The sequence below is a fragment of the Chlamydotis macqueenii genome, chromosome 9, assembly GCF_036417535.1.
Source record: "Chlamydotis macqueenii isolate bChlMac1 chromosome 9, bChlMac1.mat, whole genome shotgun sequence".
Classification (NCBI taxonomy): domain Eukaryota; kingdom Metazoa; phylum Chordata; class Aves; order Otidiformes; family Otididae; genus Chlamydotis; species Chlamydotis macqueenii.
Window position 1 is genome coordinate 3,069,957 of NC_141564.1, and position 19,097 is coordinate 3,089,053.

Here is a 19,097-nt window from a genome sequence, read left to right on the forward strand (position 1 = left end):
TAAACCTCTGAGTCTGAAGAGACAACGAGGAGGAGTGATGGTCGCAAAAATCTTTACCTGTGCCATTTTCTTACCTTTCCAACAGCATGTTATAGCCTGAGCAGTGCCTTCAGCCTTGTCCTAGATTGTTTATTTTCTAAGTATTTTAATACTAGGAAGATGGAAAAGACGGCTCCTGATTTTGTTTTTAATGGACTATGATATTCATATTAACAGTAATGTTAAAGTTTACGTGTTTTATTTTAAAAACCTTGAATAATAGAATTTAGTCAATAAGAGCAGTTAGCCTGGTCTCCTCTTGTATTCTGTTTTCCATGCCTTATCTTTATATACGGCAGCAAGATTACTCCTGTCGGTGTGTGTCCTGGTCATACACAGGCGTAGGTGTCTTTCTGATCTGAGCTGTGACAGTGAAAAGCAGAAATCTCCGATCGGAATCTGCCACTTGACTGCTGCCGTTGTTAAACCAGGCACAAGAGGACTTGTAGCAATAGTACAGCTCACTCACCGGATATTGCAAATCAAAGCAAAAAAATGAAAGGTAATTTTTCATGATGTGGTGTTTTTAAAAAAATTTTATTTTTTTATTTCTGGGCAATTCACATCACAAGCAGAATAAGCTATTTCACTTGAGTTGCCATTGCGCCAGGCTGTGACTGCCTTGGCTGATAGGCTGTACCCGGTGGGTTTGTATTTGTGTTTGGGGACTGATTGTCTCTGATGTGGGGAGGCTGCGTTTGACCCCCATCATTCTTTTTACCAAAGCTGTGGTTTCTGATTTTAATTGAAACCCCGAGGCCATCTGAAGCATGGCCAAAAAGTACCTAGCCAGTTGAACCTCGTCTAATAGCGTGACGCATGTAAACTCTGGAAGTGTAAATCTTAGTTACTTGTGTTTTTATGAGATGCCCTGGTCCAGTGACAGCCATGGCGAGTGAAAGCGGACTGATCTCCCAGCACCTCTTACAGATGGCGCACGGCACGTCGTAAAGTTAGGACTCATTAAGAAGATTCCATAAATGGTTTTGGTTAATAAGAGTGAAGTAACTTGCTGTTTTATAAATGCGTTACTGAAAATCCATCTTAGCTTCCTGTTGGAGGGCTTTGTAAGAAAAGGAGGGAAAGACGGAGGGGGACTAAGGGAAGGAGTAAAGCAGAAAGAGCGAGCCCTGGCTGTGCGGGGGCCTGCGCCCTGTGTACCAGAGCCTGTGCATAGCAGGGGAACCCTAAAGGTAGCATAGCTGATAAATGAGGAGATGGGAGATCGAGTAAATCCTGGGAACAACCTTTCTTTTTTACACATTTGTGTGCCTGGCTATTTTCTCTGAAAAAAATCTGAAAGCCAGTGGTGATGGTGGGCTTTTATATCTAGCCAAGGGAGAAATTTCAGGGATGACATACCTGTTAGCCACTATTAAAATGTGTTATTAATGATACTAATGAGTTTTTTCCAAGTCATGTAAAAGTAGCCGTTCGTGTAAGCACTGCGTTTGTGAAGATGATGTCACCGAAAGCTTGCTGACTGCACGTGGGACCTGGTGGCAGCGGTGCAGTTACTGCTGTGCCCTGGCTTCCAGGAGGAGAGAGTGCTGCTGATTTTCCTCTCTTGGGGAGAAAGAGCCAAATGAGTTCTGCCTTGCCAGGAGGGAGACGTGCCATTTCCGGACATACTAGGCTGAGGGCCTCGCTGCCAATCCCAGTGGGTTCCTGTCCCACTCCCTCTTAAAAATTGGCAGTGGCTGCCTCTCAGCTGTCATTCCTTAAGTGGTCATAGAATAAACCAATTGCACCCCTTTTGTCGTGCTCTCTGGGTGCGTGTGTGAGTGCAGGTGGACATGGGTTAAGCAACATACAACTCCACAGTAAGCACAAAAAGGCAGCTGATTTTCTGGCAGCACCAATAGAAGAGGATAATTTATTTTTTTTTTTTTACCATCTCCAAGCCAGCTTTTCAAATGGCTCTTGTTGGAATTAGAAATCAGTATCCCCTGACATAGGATTACTCATTAAGAGTGTGCTGATTGTTAATTCTTCACCTGGGGCTAAGAGGACATCATTAGATCTCTTTGAAATGTCTCCTGTCTTGATTTTTGAATAAGTAAGCTAGCAATTTACGATCACAGCCTGGGCAAGTAACACTCTCCCTTCCTGTTCCTCCATCTAGCTTGCAGAATCGGATACTACAAGGCTCTCTCGACAGATGTTGCTTGTGCCAAATGCCCGCCTCACAGCTACTCCATCTGGGAAGGCTCTACCTCCTGCACCTGCGATCGGGGTTTTTTCCGAGCTGAAAATGATGCTGCCTCCATGCCCTGCACTCGTAAGTTGATCTTTGAACAGTCTCTTCCCCTTTTATCATCCATTTCTTCCTCTGTCTTCCTCTCACTGTGTATGTAGGAAATACTGCCTGGAGATCTATGTCTCTGAGAAGTGTCCTGCTTTTGAAAGCAGCATTCAGTAGCTCTTGCAGCCCTTAGCAGATGCAGTTTGTGTTTTGGATCGCATTTCTTGGAGAGAAAGCGTTAGTTCTCAGCCTGAATTCCTACTAGTCCTACGGTTGCACTGACCCTTGAGAGCTTACAGCCTAAATAAATCAGGAGACTGCGAGGAGACAAAGCCGCAGAAGAATGACTCACAGACCTCAGTAGCAGAGTTGGGAATAAAGTAGAGGTCCAAGTTCTGGTCTGAGGACCTCTCCAGTAGGTCACATCATCTTTCGTCTCTTTAAATATTGATATTTGTAGAAATTGCAAAAGCTTTTCATATAATTCTATGGCCTAGGGTAAACAGGTGATATTTATAATCTCATTATGTATCTAATTTGCTCAAAATACAGCTGGTAACCCTTCAGAACGTAAAAGTGTTCCTCTGAAAGGAGAGGTAATAATAAATCTTAAACCTTAATGAAACAAACACCCAAAGTATGGTTTATTTTATCCTTTGTAGATAAATACATCATGTACAGCAAAGGAAATTCGCTTTAGTTCCACCAAAATGCCTTCAGCAGGGAGAACAAGAGGCGTAGCTCACGGAGCATGGCCACAGCATTACTGGAACAGCTCCTTGTCCTGTGTGTTGGTTAACGGCTCACGCAGCCGAACACCCGGCATTCCAGGCATGCCCTAGCATTAAATTGTGATCTTGTTCTTCGCTTTTCACCTCTATAGGAACAGAGCAGTTTGAAACAATAAGCGAAAGGGCTGTATTTTACCAGGGGGTATCCATGTGTGGCTTTCCCTGAAAGCTATTGGAAGTGCTTCCAGATTTCTGGAGTTCAGCTGTATATTTATGTAGAGAGCGTGTGTGTGTCTGTGAGTGAGGGAAGGCTGAGATATTTCTTTTGTAATATTTTAATATATTCCAAATTCATTTTGGAGAGATGACTCACGTTTATTTAAATCTTAATTTCTCCCTTACAAGGCAGAAACAAAGGATGTCCTTAACTAAGCCAGCACTCATCCCTTCCCCACACCCCCTTGATTCCAGCTCTTCTTTGGCGATCTCCTCCTTTTCCACTGTAAGTTTTGCTGGGTGGTGGTTGAGCAGGTCTGGGCATAGCCAGGAGCAGCTGCTTTTGCTTCATAGGAAAGCAGAGAGGTCCTTAAGTCCCTTGCCAAATGTTGACTGGGGATGGAGGTCTAACTGTATTGTGAAACCTTGCTGAAGTGGGTAGGAACATGCTTTTTAGAATATAATTTACACTGGGAGATGTAAAGCTTGACCATTTTGATAGGAAAAATGTCTTTTTGCAACAATAAAATTACTTTTTGGAAGGTACTCCCCCAAAAAAAAATTATACCAGCAAAAGTTTCTCATAAAGCCCTGGCCCTAGGACTGATATCCTGACCAAATTGAAATCTAATTAGTAATCAACTGGTTGAATTTAAATAGGCATGTGCAGTGGGTGAAGTATGAGGAGAGAGCAAAATGCTTCCAGATGGGGGAATTGTGAGCTAATGCAATGTATGTTTGCTTGTATTGCAAAATGTACCCCTGCGAGCTTAGCCCTTTTTTGTCAAGTCTTTGGGCTGCTTCTGGCACCCTGCCCTGTTCCTGTCTTCAGAGGGCAGTCCAAGTTAAGTCCCCGGTCTTGGTCTTTTACCCTGAAAAAGAGAGGGCAAGGGCCATGGTGCTGGCCTCAGTCTTCATCTCTGCAGCGGTCTAGGAGGAGGCAAGCCAACACCGCAATCCCATGGACTTCTGGTCTTGGAAAACAGGTCTCTCTCTGGAGGTCCCATTTCAGAGCTTTGAATTTTCCTGTAGCTCCTGGAGGGGCCATTTGTTCGCCGTGCTCCGCACACCGAGTAACCTTCTGCCCACGCACTTGAGGCAAGTTGACAGAAAGCGTCACAAGGCCTCTGCTGAAGGAAGCCCCTCCGGAAGAAGCTCCCTGTTTATCTGACTTCCCTGACAAGATGTGGAGACAGAAGGGAGCATAAACATCAAAGGTTCTTTCAGATGGATTCAGACTCTAATCATTTCTTACCAGTTGGTTAAACCAGGTGACAAACCCAATTCCCTTGTGCTGACAGCCATAATAATCAGGCACCTTCTTTGTTCATTATGCTCTCTTTAACCCCGGTATTCTCATTGAGCCCTGCATTTAGTAATCGCTCAGTGTGACGGTGCTCTAATGAAGAAATAAAACACAGTATCTGAGACCCATTCTTCTAGCAAAAAGATAGACTCTGCTCCACTGGCCTGTAAAATCAGGTTTCTGTTCACTTGGAGAACTATTAGACCAGGCGAATAAAAGTAACATTGGGTGATTTGGAGAGAACACCTGGAATGGACTGCAGATTGATCCTTTCTTTATTATTTCTAAACACTTTTTAAGATTAAGAACTTCAGCCTTCTTAGGGTGTGTTTTTGTAAAGCTTTGACCCTTGGCTATTGATTTCCTTTAGTAATAAACTGGCTGGCCTCCTCGCTTATCTCGCCTTCTAGGTTGAGGGAGGAAGACCGTTACAACTTTCCATTAGCCTGATTGTGCTAGTGGATGGGAGGGAATTGGAGAATTCCACTTCCTTTTCCTTTCTCGCAATTCCCATGGTAAGTAATAAAAGCAACACCTACTTCCCGATGCGCTGGTCTGCAGAGGTGCCCCAGAGTTTTCTCATTCCGTAACACCACTCTCTGACATTGCCTTCCATGGTTGAGTTGTAAAAACTGTGCCTAACCTTCAGGTAAGCCAGCCATCCAATCTAAACAGATAACTCAAACTCTAGTTTTTGTATTCTGCTCTATTTTAGCTCTGCTAGAATAAGTAATGTCTGGCTTAAAGCTTGTACCAGTAAGAGGAGAATGTGGCGGAATGTGAGCGTAGGAGATGGTGGAGCGGGCTGTATCGGAAGGCCAGGTGTAGACACCCTGACATAACACGTGTTTGATGCGTCTTTTCCCTCAAGCTTGCCTCACGGGAATGATCATCAATGTATCTGTCACCACTGAGGAGCAGATCCGCCCTGGATCTGCTGCTTTGACCTAACTCAGGAATTCAGACTTTCAGCTCTGAAGCACAGTGGGCTTGTCAGCTGTGCGCTTGGGCACAGAGATGGTATCGTTGACCTGTAATCCACTTGAGCACAAACTGTGGAAACCAGGGATGCCTTTCCCTTTTGGAAGCATCATGAAAATAACGTTGAGGCAACTGTTCAAACCTCGGTTATTTCATTACTTGCAGAGAGGATGGGTCTTTCTTAAGGTTAGCAATCTAATGGAGAGTAATTGCCTTACCAGCAATCCATGAGGCTGGAAAACAATCAGTCTCAATCATGATCCTCATCCCTGAATTTCCCTCGGCATAAGGAGATGTCCTGCGAATTGCAGCTCAGGGCAGGCAGGTGCAGTTCCCACCCAAGTTTAATGGGTGTTGGTCCTGCATCCCACTCTTTAATGAGTTGGGTCTTCTAACTGTTTCTTAACAAACAATGTTCGCATTATAAGCGAGTACGGGACGAGTATTGTTTGTATTGTCTGTTCGATACAGATTATTAATGATTTTTAATTGGGAGCCCTTTACAAAAGGAGGATTACCAGCATAGACTGTCCAGCTTGAAATCTGTCTCAGTAAATGACCCTGAATAATTTAGTCTGTTGTGCCACCCAAACAGTGACTGACTGATTGATATGTTGGCGTGGCCTGAAATATTTCTAAAACAGTTGCATTTAAGACAGTTTATACCGGTGAAGCTTAGAGATAATGAGAACAAATTTAGTGAGATGCAGGAGAAAAGTGCCTGCTTTAAAAGGGCTTTCTTCAGTTTAGGTTATCGAGAAATCGAAGAGCCTGAGTTCAAGCAGCAAGCGTCACTTACTTGTCTTTACATTCGCCTCTTCTAATTGAATTTAGTGCACTGCTGTATTTCCTCCAGAAAGTATATTGTTTTTAAATTACCATTTCAGTGCCATTACTCAAGGCTCCTGCTTCTAATGCTTTCTGACAGTTATCAGCATAATGAACCATAATGAAATGATGAGCAATCTACAGTGGAAACTCGATGTGGATTCCACTAGAGCTGTGTGACTGTGTTGTTAACATTTGAATGCACATTAAAATAACACTGTCCTTATTTGTTTCCAAGGTCAAGGCTTTAAAAAAGATCTGAAGGGTCGAAACACTTCAATTTTGTAAATTTTACAGTCTAATATACGTCCTTAGTGCAATCTTGTGTTGTGTTTAATATATCTCCGAGATAAATGTTTGACCTACATTTTCAAAAAAGAGTGAATTTACTACCTAATAACTGTGCTTGCAAATGAGTAATTACACAGGAGCTGATTATTTGAGCATATGTTTATTATGATTGCTTAGGCTTCTAAATAAACAAATGTGCTCTTTTTCCTTCAACTTAACTTGTGCCTCTTCTAAATTTCCAGACAGACGCCGATTATCACTGTTGCAGCTTTTGGGAGAATAGGAAGGCAGGGTACAACGCACGGTCGTGCTGGCTAGTATGTGGTAGGTGGCTCTGCAGTGGCTTTGCTGTGCTTCCTTCCCAGGGTTTGCGTGGGAACCCCTTCTTCATCATGTGGAGTGGAGTTTATTATTTTCTAGAGTGGGAATCATGGTGTAATAATTCTTCCACATTTTTCGATGCATCCGTGCCTTAAGTAAATTATTTTCTTCTTAAAACATCGTGTAAGGTAGTTCCTTATGTAAACAGCACGTCAAAGTGCCTTTTGAGGTGCAGTATGGCAGTTGTAAGAACAGAGGGAACAGTGTGGGTAGGCAGTATGGAGAAAATGGGGTGGTTTTGTTTTTTTTTTTCCTCCGCATAGGCTGGGAAAATAGACCATCCGTTGCTGCCAGGCTGAGAGAAAGGGATTGTGAGTGATGAGAATCTCAAAGGAGAAGGCTGTCTCCCCTTGTCTGGGGTGACGGACTGAAGGAATTGAGAAAATGTTGAATAAGAAGGGGAGTGGTTACGGCTTGAAGAGAAGATGGGAGTAATTTGACAAAGTGTGTTTATAATCAGTAGACTTAAAATCATCACTCCTTTAAATACAGCAACTGTTTATTAGCTGTCTTCTGATTTTCTGGCCAGAGCCTTAAATTAACAGAGACATTTACTCAATTAAGTGGGGGCTTTGATTTGGTTAGGCAGGACCCAGTTCTGTAGAGTCATTGAAGTAAATTAGAGGGCTAACAGAATAAGAAATTCAGCAGTTGGGCCAATGACAGAACAACTTGTTTTTTCTGGGTGGATTTCTTTCCTGACAGACTGTCAGATAACTCTCTGGTACCCACAGTGGAATTCTTCTTTTTATCTCGCAAGAGTGAGTGAACACAGGTGGTATTGACTGCAGCACAGCATATTAGATGAGAAGCGATAACGTGTCTTAGCAGAGGTGGCAATGCCAAATGTTCTTACATGGTGGCTTTTGGAAGAGAAACCCAGAGCCCACAGCAGTGGCACCTCCAAGCATCAGTTTTCCCACACTTCTGCCAGTGCTAACTGGACCTCTTCGCTTAACTGGAGAGAAGAGGAAATATCGGTTGGGTTGTTCTCCAGGTGAAAGGAACAAAGCCTATTGTGAAGCTGGCAACCAGGGTTCTTTTGGCAAGTAAATAGGAAATCGTACGTGCCAGTAAAATGGGCATTTTATCATTGGCGCTTGTCCAAGATCCCTAGCTTGGCAGAACTCCCACTGAAGGCAAAGGAGTCTTGCCCAAGTAAATAAATTAAGAATTGTTTACCAAATCAGTTGCCTTATTAAAACCCAGTTGTAATGCTGACCGTGCACAGAAGGCAGAAGGGGAGTGGAAACAGAGCAGATGACTGATATTTCAAGTGGCAGCCGCATCTTGCAGACTGTTGACTTTGGTCTCAGTGGTTGTGAAAACACGTAATCGATGAAGATAAATGGTGAGGAATAGCCAGGAAGACAAGAAGTTCAGGTTGTCCAAACTGTCAGTGGTTGTGTAAATTAGCCCACAGCAACAGGAGACCTGTCCATAACTGCTCAAAGAAGCAATTAGTGGCAGCAATGTATACAACTGTCACAGGAAAGCGTGGGCTTTATTTCTGAGCCTGAACTTACACAGCCCAGGTGTTTACTCTGCATTATAACTTGTCTTTCAGATGGTTAAAGCTCAACACCAAAGGCTTATCTGAAGGGCTTCGCAGCTCACGTGCTGAAACATTATTGACAGCTCCACAGTTGTACATGTTTAATGAAGCTTTGTGAGACGGAAAGAGGAGGCCAAGGTGCTTTTTCTTGAGGGCTGTGCCTGGCACCGCTTTGCCTGACATTTTAGTGAGAGAACTTTCAGAGTTTAAAGACATTGATTATTTAATAATTACTTTCTTTGCATCCACTCTGAAAATAGTAAACTCTCCATTTCACACTCAGCCCTGCCTCCAGAGAGATGGATTTTAGGATCACGATCAAGTTAAGGAGTATTGATTGGAATTGTTAAAGGCTAGCTGTACAAGAACAGCGTTGTGAGGCCGCGTTGAGAAGGTAGGAGTATGGTCACATTGATGAGGCTGGCAATGTAATAAAGAGCCTTAGCGGAGTCATACAGCCTCTTAGTGCCTGAGCTAACCCCTTGAAAGGTACCTGGTGTGCTTGCAGAGACATTTCATTGCTCTCTGTAGATACACTCCAAGGATCTTTGGCGTTGTTCCTTGTATGGATCTTCTCTTTTTTTTTATCCTTCTTTATTTGTTCTCTTTATTCTTGCTGTGTTGAACACAAAAGCTGTCTTTCAGGTCTTGTACAACTTTTCACCGCTCCTGCTAGTGCATTTCTAGTTAGGCTTTCTTGCTATTAGACAGTTGGATGCTTATTCCCCGGTGCCTGCTGCTCCTGTAACTTATCAAAGCCTTAACTGCTCCTCTGTAGTATCGCCAAGGCCAAGCTGCCGGTTCAAAACAGGCCAGTTCATACTAGGCTCCTTTTAAATGACAGTGAGTCATAGCAACCTTCCCTGTTGTATGAATCTTGTTTATTATGTAGCAAATTAGCTCAAGATTGCCGAATACCCTGAGTTCCCTTTGAAATCCCTGGAGATGAAGAGGGTCAGCATCCCTGGAGCAGGCTGGTACAGAGGGTGCTTTTGTCAGTCCCGACCCAAGGCCTATTGAAGCCTGCTGGTCTGCCTGACACTACCAAACACTCGTAGCTGGCACTCCACTGCCTTTAACACTCTCTTTATAGGGTTTTCTCAGTCTGAGGGCAAAGTCAGAAAGCTTCAAACTGTCTCAAGTTGTTATTGTATTATTTTTACTGTTTGTTAGAGTCATTTTTAATCTTATATCAAGGTAAGGTCTCCTTTTTCTGTCTCAAAAAAGAGAGGTGCTATTTTCCTCAAAGAGAGTGCAGGAATGTTTTAAGAAGACGAAAGTGTCTTTTCTACAAACTTGAGGTTTTCTGATGTCTGGTGGGAATTGCCGATGAAGCTTCCTTCTGATTTCACACTGTCAGGTGAACGCAGACCGAATGCGGGCTGACAACCCGCTGGAAAATAATTATCCATTGCCCTGGTTGCAGAGACATCCATTGCCTCATAACGTGCTTTTACACATGTGCGTACACAGACTAAATTATTTTTTAAATAATTTTCTCCTTCCGGGGCTCAAAAGCTTCATCCTTCTTGTTACTCAGTCACATACATGTCCTTTGAAAGCATCTTTCTTTTAAAGGAGGGTATGTTTGAAGTGCACTGATGTGGCAACTGACAGGATGCTCGTAACGAAGGCTTGCCTTCTTGAGGGTGTATATTTGAAGTATCTCCATTAGCACTTCCATGGAGAGAATGTGGGTTTCAGCTTGCGTTTTCAATAGATCTCCTCCCACAGATGATCAGATCTTTCAAGGTAATAAACATCAGCCATTCCATAGGGTAGGAGTAAACTGATGTGGTTACAGTCCAGATACTGATAATACTGATTTAGACCTCAACGGGTACTGTTCCTCCCAGAATAATCCACTGCCACCGTTAGTGGCTGAGGACTAAGCTGGCACAAAAGAAGGAGCTCCTGGTACGGAGCACTCTGCCAGCGGACAGCCTGTGACAGGAGTGCAGGCAGGCGGCTGCTCGTGGATAGGGAGCGCTGATTGGGTGCTATCAGAGTGGGTTTCTCCTAAGTGCTAAATTAACTTTAAAGGCATTAAATGTCAGAACCTTGCTTTTTGGTTTGTTTTGTGATGTTTTTGTGTTTTGACCTAAGAAAACAGTGTATATAATGGCTACTTGGGTCTGACAAAATTGGCCAAATCAAAGCCCACAAACTTCATCTTCAGTGCTTTGTCCATGGGACCTCTGAGAAAAAGGAAAAATAATTTTTTCACTTGCCTGTAGCTTTGGTGAACTAAAACTGCCCCAAATTTGGAGCTGCTAGTTGTCTAAAAGTGGGATTCTGGCATCCTGTCAGCCTGGGGCAGCAGAGAACCAAGCTGCTAGGTCCTACTTATTTCTTGTCATTTTATGGGACAGCAGAGTCACTTGGCAGCTGTTTCGCTGGGAATCATTTCTTTCTCTTCTTCTTTCACTGTCCTTTAATCCACGCCTCCTAACCATACAGTGTTGCTGAACTAAATTAACTGGTTTAGTGAAGACAGTATTCCTTATGTCAAACAAGTCTGTCTGGTCCAGTTGTAGAAAACTGTAATTGAATTTACTGCGTACACCCACAGAGACTTCCAGAGAAGCACCTCGCTGGGCAGATCAGTAATAAAAAAGGAAGATGTAAACCCAGGGATATTAAAACCTTTGTCATAACCATTTAAATACAGTTCCCCAGCACCGTGCCCATACAGTTCTACCTGCAGGTCCCAGGGTTAGTTTCCAGAGGTATTTTTCAGTTGCGTAGATCGCTTGGGTTTACAGCTGTGGGGAGAAAGGGTGGGCTGACTTGCTCGGAGTCTGTGTGCACGCCCGACAGATCGTGCATGTCTGCATGTCTCGCTGGAGTCCCTCCAGCTCCTGGAGCCCAGCTAGAGCATGTTCTTTGGCGTGGGTTTGTGGTATATGAAATTTGTCAGGGAGAGGCTCTCACCTTTTGACTGGTGGCACAGCGGCAGTGCTGAACTGGCAGTCCTGGCGCACCCTGGTTAGACCCAATCCTTGGGTATGGCAAGGGTCCTGGTGTCTGTACTTTCCCTTTGGCATGCATGAAGGGCTGGGCAAAACCGATCCCTGAGGGCAGCAGGAATATTCACTCAGTTGCAGCTAATCCTCTTTGTGCTCTTTGCCTTTGAAATCGTTCCTTGCGTTCAGGGTAAACTGTCTTTTTCCTTGGTGAAATGATTTTGCCCGTTCCACTGGGTTGAACCTCCTACACTCGCGCTGTTATCCTGTGGTGGCAGAAGGAAGGGGGCTTCGGGATAACTTCCTCAGCAGGGTGGTATCTGAACAACCAACCTGGTGATGGTTTTCATCAGGCCTTTATCGGTCTTGCAGTTGTGTGCGGGACACTTCTGACTGGAGAGGGACTTGAGTGTTTTGTAGGAAGCGAGAGAGAGAAATGTTGATGGATGAAAAGTTAAAGTGTGGCCTGAGGTTGTAGTAAGAGTGCTAAAATACATCTGTCCTTTTAGGACAAGTAATGCTCGTGCTATTAACCCCTGAAAAAAAAAAGCTCTGCTTTTCCTGAATATTCATTTGACAGAGGATACAACACTGTACTTAAGACAGACAGATCTGTCTGTGAGAGACAGATGTAATGGCTATAGCTTGTTGCAGCAAGAGAAAGCAAACAATCTGTATTGCCCAATACATTTAAGTAAATCTAATAGGAGGGTTGAGGAAGATAGCAAGATTAGCTTGACAAACATTTTTTGTTGCTAAACAGCCTCTTCAGTGTTTCCCTCAGCCCTAACACATACAATGAACTACTCCACCCAGGGCTTTTCCATTTGCTTCATGGCTCAGTTGATTTTGATGGGTTTATTGTGAGGCAAGATTTATGGAGCCCCAGGAAGGAATAAAATTAAAAACTTCCGTTCCCTGTGTTTCTCACAGAGGAGTCCCCCGTGTCCGCTCACGGTGCTGCTAAATGGGCTGGGTGAGGGACCTGGCTTTCGGGCCCCGTGATCAAACCGCGTGCTCTTTGCAGTTCCTGATGGGAGAAGTGTGAGCGGCTCTGCAGATTCAGCCCTCAGATTCTGTTTGTCTTGGGCAGGAAAAACACCTGACTTCCTAACATAATAAAATGAACTTTAAAATTAGTTGGTTTTCAAAATAAAACTGTCTAGATTTAATTTTTTTTTTCCTTAGCTCCATGCTTCCAGAGTGCCAAATGGCTTGTGCAATAGCATGCTTCCATCGGCAGGAGTTGTAAGAAAAATGCTGTAAATCAGGGGACTTGGGACAAAATCACAGATGTTGGCACCGGTTTCAGAGGCACAGCTCCCTGCCGCCCTTCTCGTCTGCCCCGTAGCTAGATTTTTCTGCCGGAGGACAGAGGGTTTGTGTGAGGGTGGTGGTCTGGCTGGCAGGATGCCATTCCTGTGGGATCCTGGGATCCTGCTAGCTGGGTTCATCCTGGAACAGTGCTGGCAGTCCCAGCCTGCCACGGCTCTGAAAGGGTTTTCATCTCATCTAGCTGCAGTGACTCTGTTTTGAGAAACAAAGCAAATCCTGATCGCCATTGAAGGAACAGATACGCCCTGTGTTTCAACATGTGAAACCAGGCCCATCAATCTGAAACTATTCCCCACTCCCAGTGCCAACAGCTCCATTGATGACTGTGCTGTGGAAAGAAAAGAAATTACTTTTCCCCTCACTGTAATGTCGGGCCACCATTTGGAGACTCCTCGCATCTTCCTTTTCACGCTGGAGGTGGTGCACTCATCTCTGTGACCTGCAAGCATCTGCTTCCCTGGTTTTCCGCTTCATTGCATCTTTGTTTAGACACTGCGATGCCCTGTCCCACATACTAATTACTGACTTTTAGCTTCTGAGGAGCTTGATTCATTCTGGCACATTTTCCCATGTGAAACTGGACCTAGAGCCTTGGAAAATATCTTAATGGACATCAGAATATGTCTGAGTTTAACCCCAAGCTGACTGCTGTATCTGAGCTAAAAGGCACCTCTTTCAGACCGTAGCTGGGGCAGTATGGGGCTTCCTCACGTGGAGTATTTTCCTTCGGGAATATCCCCCTGAAGTGAGAGCAGCCCTGGCAGAGCTGGGCGTTGCTCGGGGAGGGGAGGTGTTTGTGCTGGCATTGCCTTATCTCAGCTCTCCTGGCTGCGCTCCGAGCCGATGCTCTCGTTTATGCGATTGCAGCAAGCGAATGCTCTGTAAGAAAACTCCTTTTGCTTTTTTTTCCTTGCTGTAAAGCTCTTGCCGTTTCCCACAGGAGCAGTTTCTGTTCAGGGCTTGCTGCTGCCGGGTACTGAATAGCCTCTGGAAGGACAGACATTCTCCGCTCTGGCAGCCGCTCTGGTGAAGTCAGACCTTCGCTGCCCGACGTGGACTTGGGCTCGCGATCTGTTGAGGCTGCTGGTTTCCTCCCAAGGCTTCTGTTTGTTCTCCTGCTTCCGTGACGGTGCGGAGGGACAAATGTTGTCACCTTCCTCACCTGCCTGCCCTGAAGAGAGAGCCCTGCCACCAGGCACTGTGGGGAGTTTTGAGGTGAATGGGGTTCAGATCAGTTCCTGCGCTGCCGCTCAAGTTCATGATTTCAGGAGCGTCTTCCACCTTGTTGCACTTGGAGTCTGTTTTTGAAAGGGAGACTTTGCAGGTTAAGCAGAGAGCGCTTTCTCCTGCCCAGGGAAGCTGGCAAACCCAGCTTTTGGGAGAAGGAGAGATGGTTATGGGGCAGAGACCCGGGGCTGAGGCACGGGAGAGTTGTGAGCGATGAATGCCCAGATGTGCAAGGCCATCTTGTGTGCCCGTGTCGTCTCACCACATCTCTCTACTTCAGTTTCCACGTGATGAACAGAGATTAAAATGTTTCTTTCCCTTTTCTTTCTCTGCTAGTTTCTGAGCGTTTTTGGAGCAGGAAGGGTCTCTTACTGTGTTCGGTAACTGATCTGTGAGTAAAAGAGTTTTGTCCTTAGGAGTCCTAAATGCTGCCAGTGCATAAATAGAAGACATGAATGGCGGCCCAGTGGTGCGGCAGGCGGGAGGGCTCCCCGTCGCAGGGGCTGGCCCAGGCTCTCTCTTCTTGCAGTAATTCTACCTGTCAGCCCTGATTAACTCAAAGACCGTTTCAAAGGTTTGTCAGGAGGGGAGGATTTCCCTCTTTTCAGAACGAATATATTAATTTTGTGTTTGTGAACTGAGCACAGAGAAACAATCCTTGCTCAGCTGCTCTTGCAGTGGAGGCCTTTCATTTAGGTACCGGAGATAAGTAGATACGTTTGCCCTCTGTGTAATTTAAGACCCTTTTCTTAACCTACCTGCCTCTCCTCAAATAAAAGCCCTGTCTCCTGTTGAACGTGAATTACATCCTGGCAGCTTCAAGCACAGACCCAGGGATGTGACACAGCCCTCAAAACCTCGTCCTCCACGCTGTGCTCATGTCTCAGGCTTCCTTTGAGATGCTCCTGATGAATTCAGGCAGCCAGAATTAATCTTCACCGGAGCCACCTCTTCACGGCTTCACCTCTTCGCGGCTACACTTGAGTCACTTTCTAATTTCGGCAGAATTTCACCATAATGTACTGGGCTCCCAGCTTAGCCCGATGGCTGGTTTTGTACCTTTGGCATCTGAGAGATTATGATTGATTTAATTATACACTTAATGAAACTATTGGTATTTCCAGTACTTTTCCTGGTAAAAAATATTTGTATTTAAAGCTCTAACTGTGAGTAATTACTAAGTCCTGCTATTTTTACCGTATTGCAGTTTGGAGCCTTACATCCTGCAAGCTGCTTTCTCACTCTCTGTTTGATTTCTGTTGGATACAATATTTACCTTCTGTGCTGTCCCAAAGCATTGTGCGTGCAGTCAGAGCGCCCGCGTGCCCTGCCCCAGAACAGGCTGCCTTTTGATGATCAGCGAAGCTTTCCGTGATGGATAAAATACCCCTCTGTTCCATGGGGTTGCTCTGAATCATCCTTGTTAAATTTAAGGGTACAAAAAGTGTGTCTATCACCTCAATTGCATTGAAATTAGATTAAGAGTCGCAGGATTAGCTCTTCTGCATTTTCAGTGTGCTTATTGGTTTTGGGCCTGTGGGGATTTAAGCATATAAATAAGATTTTTGCCCATGTGTTGGTTACAGAGCGAGGCAGGGCGCTTTGCCTGGTGGAGCTGAACCGACCATTACAGTCCCAGCGGGTTGCTGGAGGCGCTGGCGGCAGAAGCTGCCTCCTGTGGGCTCTGCTCCGCTCCTGCCGCCCCTTCCTCGTGCCCAGCTCTGCCCCTCTCCTGCCCATGGAGATCCGCCCCAGCCTGCCTTCAGCTCTGTCCCCAAATCTTGCAGTTCCTGTGCTGGAACCAGCTGGGAACTGCTTGGCAGCGTGTTTACAAGTTTGAAAGTCTCCTCTCCCTGTGGTGCAAGAGCTGACCTCGTGTCTGTGATTCAGCCTTGCTTCCAAGCGGTCTGTATGGTCTCTTGTTCCTGACCAGTTTCCTTGTATCAGCTCTTCTTTCAGCTGCTCACCATGTTTTCCTCCCCAATTCTTTCCCATTCTCCAGCGCTCCCCTATTGTAACCTTTACTCTTCATCTTTCAAAGCCTTAGTTCATTGTCTGGTTTTCTACTCAAGTCTCCTTCCTCCATCCCAAAGTATCACATCCAGCTCCCTGCTCGATGGGCTGCAGTGTTCACCGAACGCGATCCGATGTCAACTTGTCTGTAAAATATTGCAATTGTCTTATTAAGAAAAAAATATCAGGAGATCAACAATTTCAGTGAGAGTCTGCCTGTAGGTAATGGGGTAATCTTGAGTGAAGTGGGAGTTTGTGCCTTTCACGCTTTTGCTTGAGAGATCACGAAAAAAATGAATGTAAAATAGGTAAATTTTAAGTTTTTCATGACAAGTATAAATAGTGAAAGTGAAAAAACCCCACTTTTGTTTAATTGTGATACTGGACTTTCAGGCTCATTTAGAGCTGGAAGATACTGTTAGTTCATCAGATAAAGAGATCAGTTTGATCCACTGGTTAGTTTTTCACCTTCATTAGGAGCACAGAGAAATAAAATTCTGCGTGGTCTCTGCTGTCCTTGACTTAACTGGGAGCTCCCCACGCTCAGGGTCACCCAGGACCCTAAATCTAAGATACTATGTAAGGTATTTTCAGTTACTAAAAAGATGTGGACTTTTTCCTTCTAGGCCCTCCGTCAGCTCCCCAGAACCTGATTTCCAACGTCAATGAGACATCGGTGAACTTGGAGTGGAGCCCTCCCCAGAACAAAGGTGGTCGCGAAGACATCTCCTACAACGTTGTGTGCAAGAGGTGTGGTGCCGGCGCCCTGGGCCACTGCCGGTCCTGTGGCAGCGGCGTGCACTTCAGCCCCCAGCAGAATGGCTTGAAAACCACCAAAGTCTCCATTACCGACCTCCTGGCACACACTAACTACACCTTTGAAGTCTGGGCGGTGAATGGAGTGTCCAAGCAAAATCCCAGCCAGGACCAAGCTGTGTCGGTCACTGTGACGACTAACCAAGCCGGTAGGAACCTAACCACACATTCTTTTCCTTTCTTCTGCCTGTTTTTTAGGAAAGCTGTGATTTCCATTACATTTAGCATTAGCAAATGAATGCAAGGAGCCCTAAGATGTGTAACTGGGTCAAACCCTTATTTTCTGGTTATTTATATGGATAGTTTAAATTCTTCAGAGCTAGAAAACAGGGGAGGGTTTGCCTCCTGTAGCTGGGAGCAGAGCTCTGCTGCAGCAGGCTGGGAGGACACCGGGAGGCAATTCTGCAGGAGCAGAACAGAGACACGAGGGGACGGGGACGGAGCCAGGGCCACCAGCCACTCTGCTCTCTGTGGGGCAGACCCAGCACACGGACAGGAATGTGCCCTTGGTGTTCACAGAGGGCAGAACCGGGAGCAGAGGATTGTGCGTCTGCCTTCTTCTGTGCCTGCCTGCCCTCTCTCCTGCCTGCAAGGTCAATTAGATTCTGTCCCATTGTTAAATAAATACCTTTTTAACCTGCTGCTAACAATGTTTCGATTGATCAGAGCTGGCATTACTTTAGAAATCCTATATGAGCTTTCATCTCCGTGCTGGCTGAGTTTTGCCTTTCGCTCGTCTGGGAGAGCGAAACACCATTTCTGTTTATACCTGATTATTTCAGATTCTGCAGGCAGTTCTGCTTTTCTCAGTCCCCTGCGCTTGACCTCGTAAAGGCTGCTGCAGCAGATTGTGGTTTAGTTTTCATGATCATTCATATGATTTTTTTTTTCTTTAATTACAATAAAACATTTCTTGTTTGCAACTGGCTAGGATTTCAAGTCCAAGGTTCCAGTTGAATTTTTAATTTAATGCATAAAATTATATACATTTGAATATGACACTCTTCTGTATGCAAATTAGACATCCAGACTGTCAGACTGGCTCCGAGGCCGTCAAACCTGTTACCTAATTGCTCACAGCGCTGATTGCCTTCCCGTCCCGCAGATGTTGCCGGCATTCAGCACCTCAGCGTCGCTTACAGGGTTATCATTTAGCGTTAGACGTATGGTGTATGGGACAATATTAATATCTTATATTTTGATAGTACTGGACTATATAAATACTTTGAATTTTGTTTTCTAGTAGATACGTGTGAAAAATTATCCATAGTCTAAATCTACAGATTTTAGCTGTAGTCCAGAACACTTCAATATTATCAGCAAGAGGTACATTCAATTTTGCAGTGACAGTTACAAGCAAAATTGTCAAGTCCACGCTGAAGCTCCTTTGAAAATCTGGCCCGGTGTTTTTTGTTTTTTACGTGTACGGTTGACAGCATCCCTTTTAAATTCTGATTCAAAAATTCAAACTATCGCTTTGCCGAGTGAAAAGACATCTAATAGAGAACAGGGGCTATTGGGAGAAAGCTGCGGGAGAATGCTGTCATACGCTGTACGAAAAGAGAAGGTTGAGGACAGCAGCAGGGACAGTGTTTTTGTGCCATGGATGCCTAGCAAAGAGTATTTCTGACTGATTTTGTCATGTGTAAGGATTAGTGGGTGCATATATGCATGAATAAGTGAGTGGGATCCATCTACCGTGTGAAAATTCTACCGTCTTATGCTTTAATATGCAAACCGAAATCTGATTGAATATGCAAATAAGAATTGATTTTGTTTATCATCCATGAGTAGCAGTTCTTCACATCAGGAAATTTGTATTTCTGCCAACATTGCCAATTATGAAACATGCCCAGTCTATCAAATGCTTCAGAGGGCCGGAGAAAATTGTACTGGTACAAATGAAAATTAACTCCAAGGTGCCAGTGTTCTCCCATTGTTTATACAACTTGGTTTTGATCTTGTACCTTTCTTACACTAACATAAAAGCTACCTTGGTTTCTTTGCAGCAATTTCTAAATTCGGATTAGAGCCAAGCTGCTCCTTTAATAACACTCTTTCCCTGTTTTGCTAATAAAAATGAAACTACTAGCACTGAAAAATCTGTAAATTACTATTTTACTTTATTGGGTTTGCTATCTGTGCTTGTGCTTGCCAATATTTGCTA

General features: G+C 44.7%; 1 protein-coding gene across 1 annotated transcript in view; it reads left to right on the forward strand.

The window, feature by feature from the left end:
• EPHA4 (EPH receptor A4) overlaps positions 1-19,097 on the forward strand; it is a 98,656-nt gene that overhangs the window by 36,616 nt on the left and 42,943 nt on the right. Inside the window, exons 4-5 of the mRNA XM_086754190.1 lie at positions 2,165-2,320; positions 16,741-17,079. Of these exons, the coding sequence (XP_086610316.1) occupies positions 2,165-2,320; positions 16,741-17,079 (495 nt within the window). The remainder of the gene's footprint in view (positions 1-2,164; positions 2,321-16,740; positions 17,080-19,097) is intronic.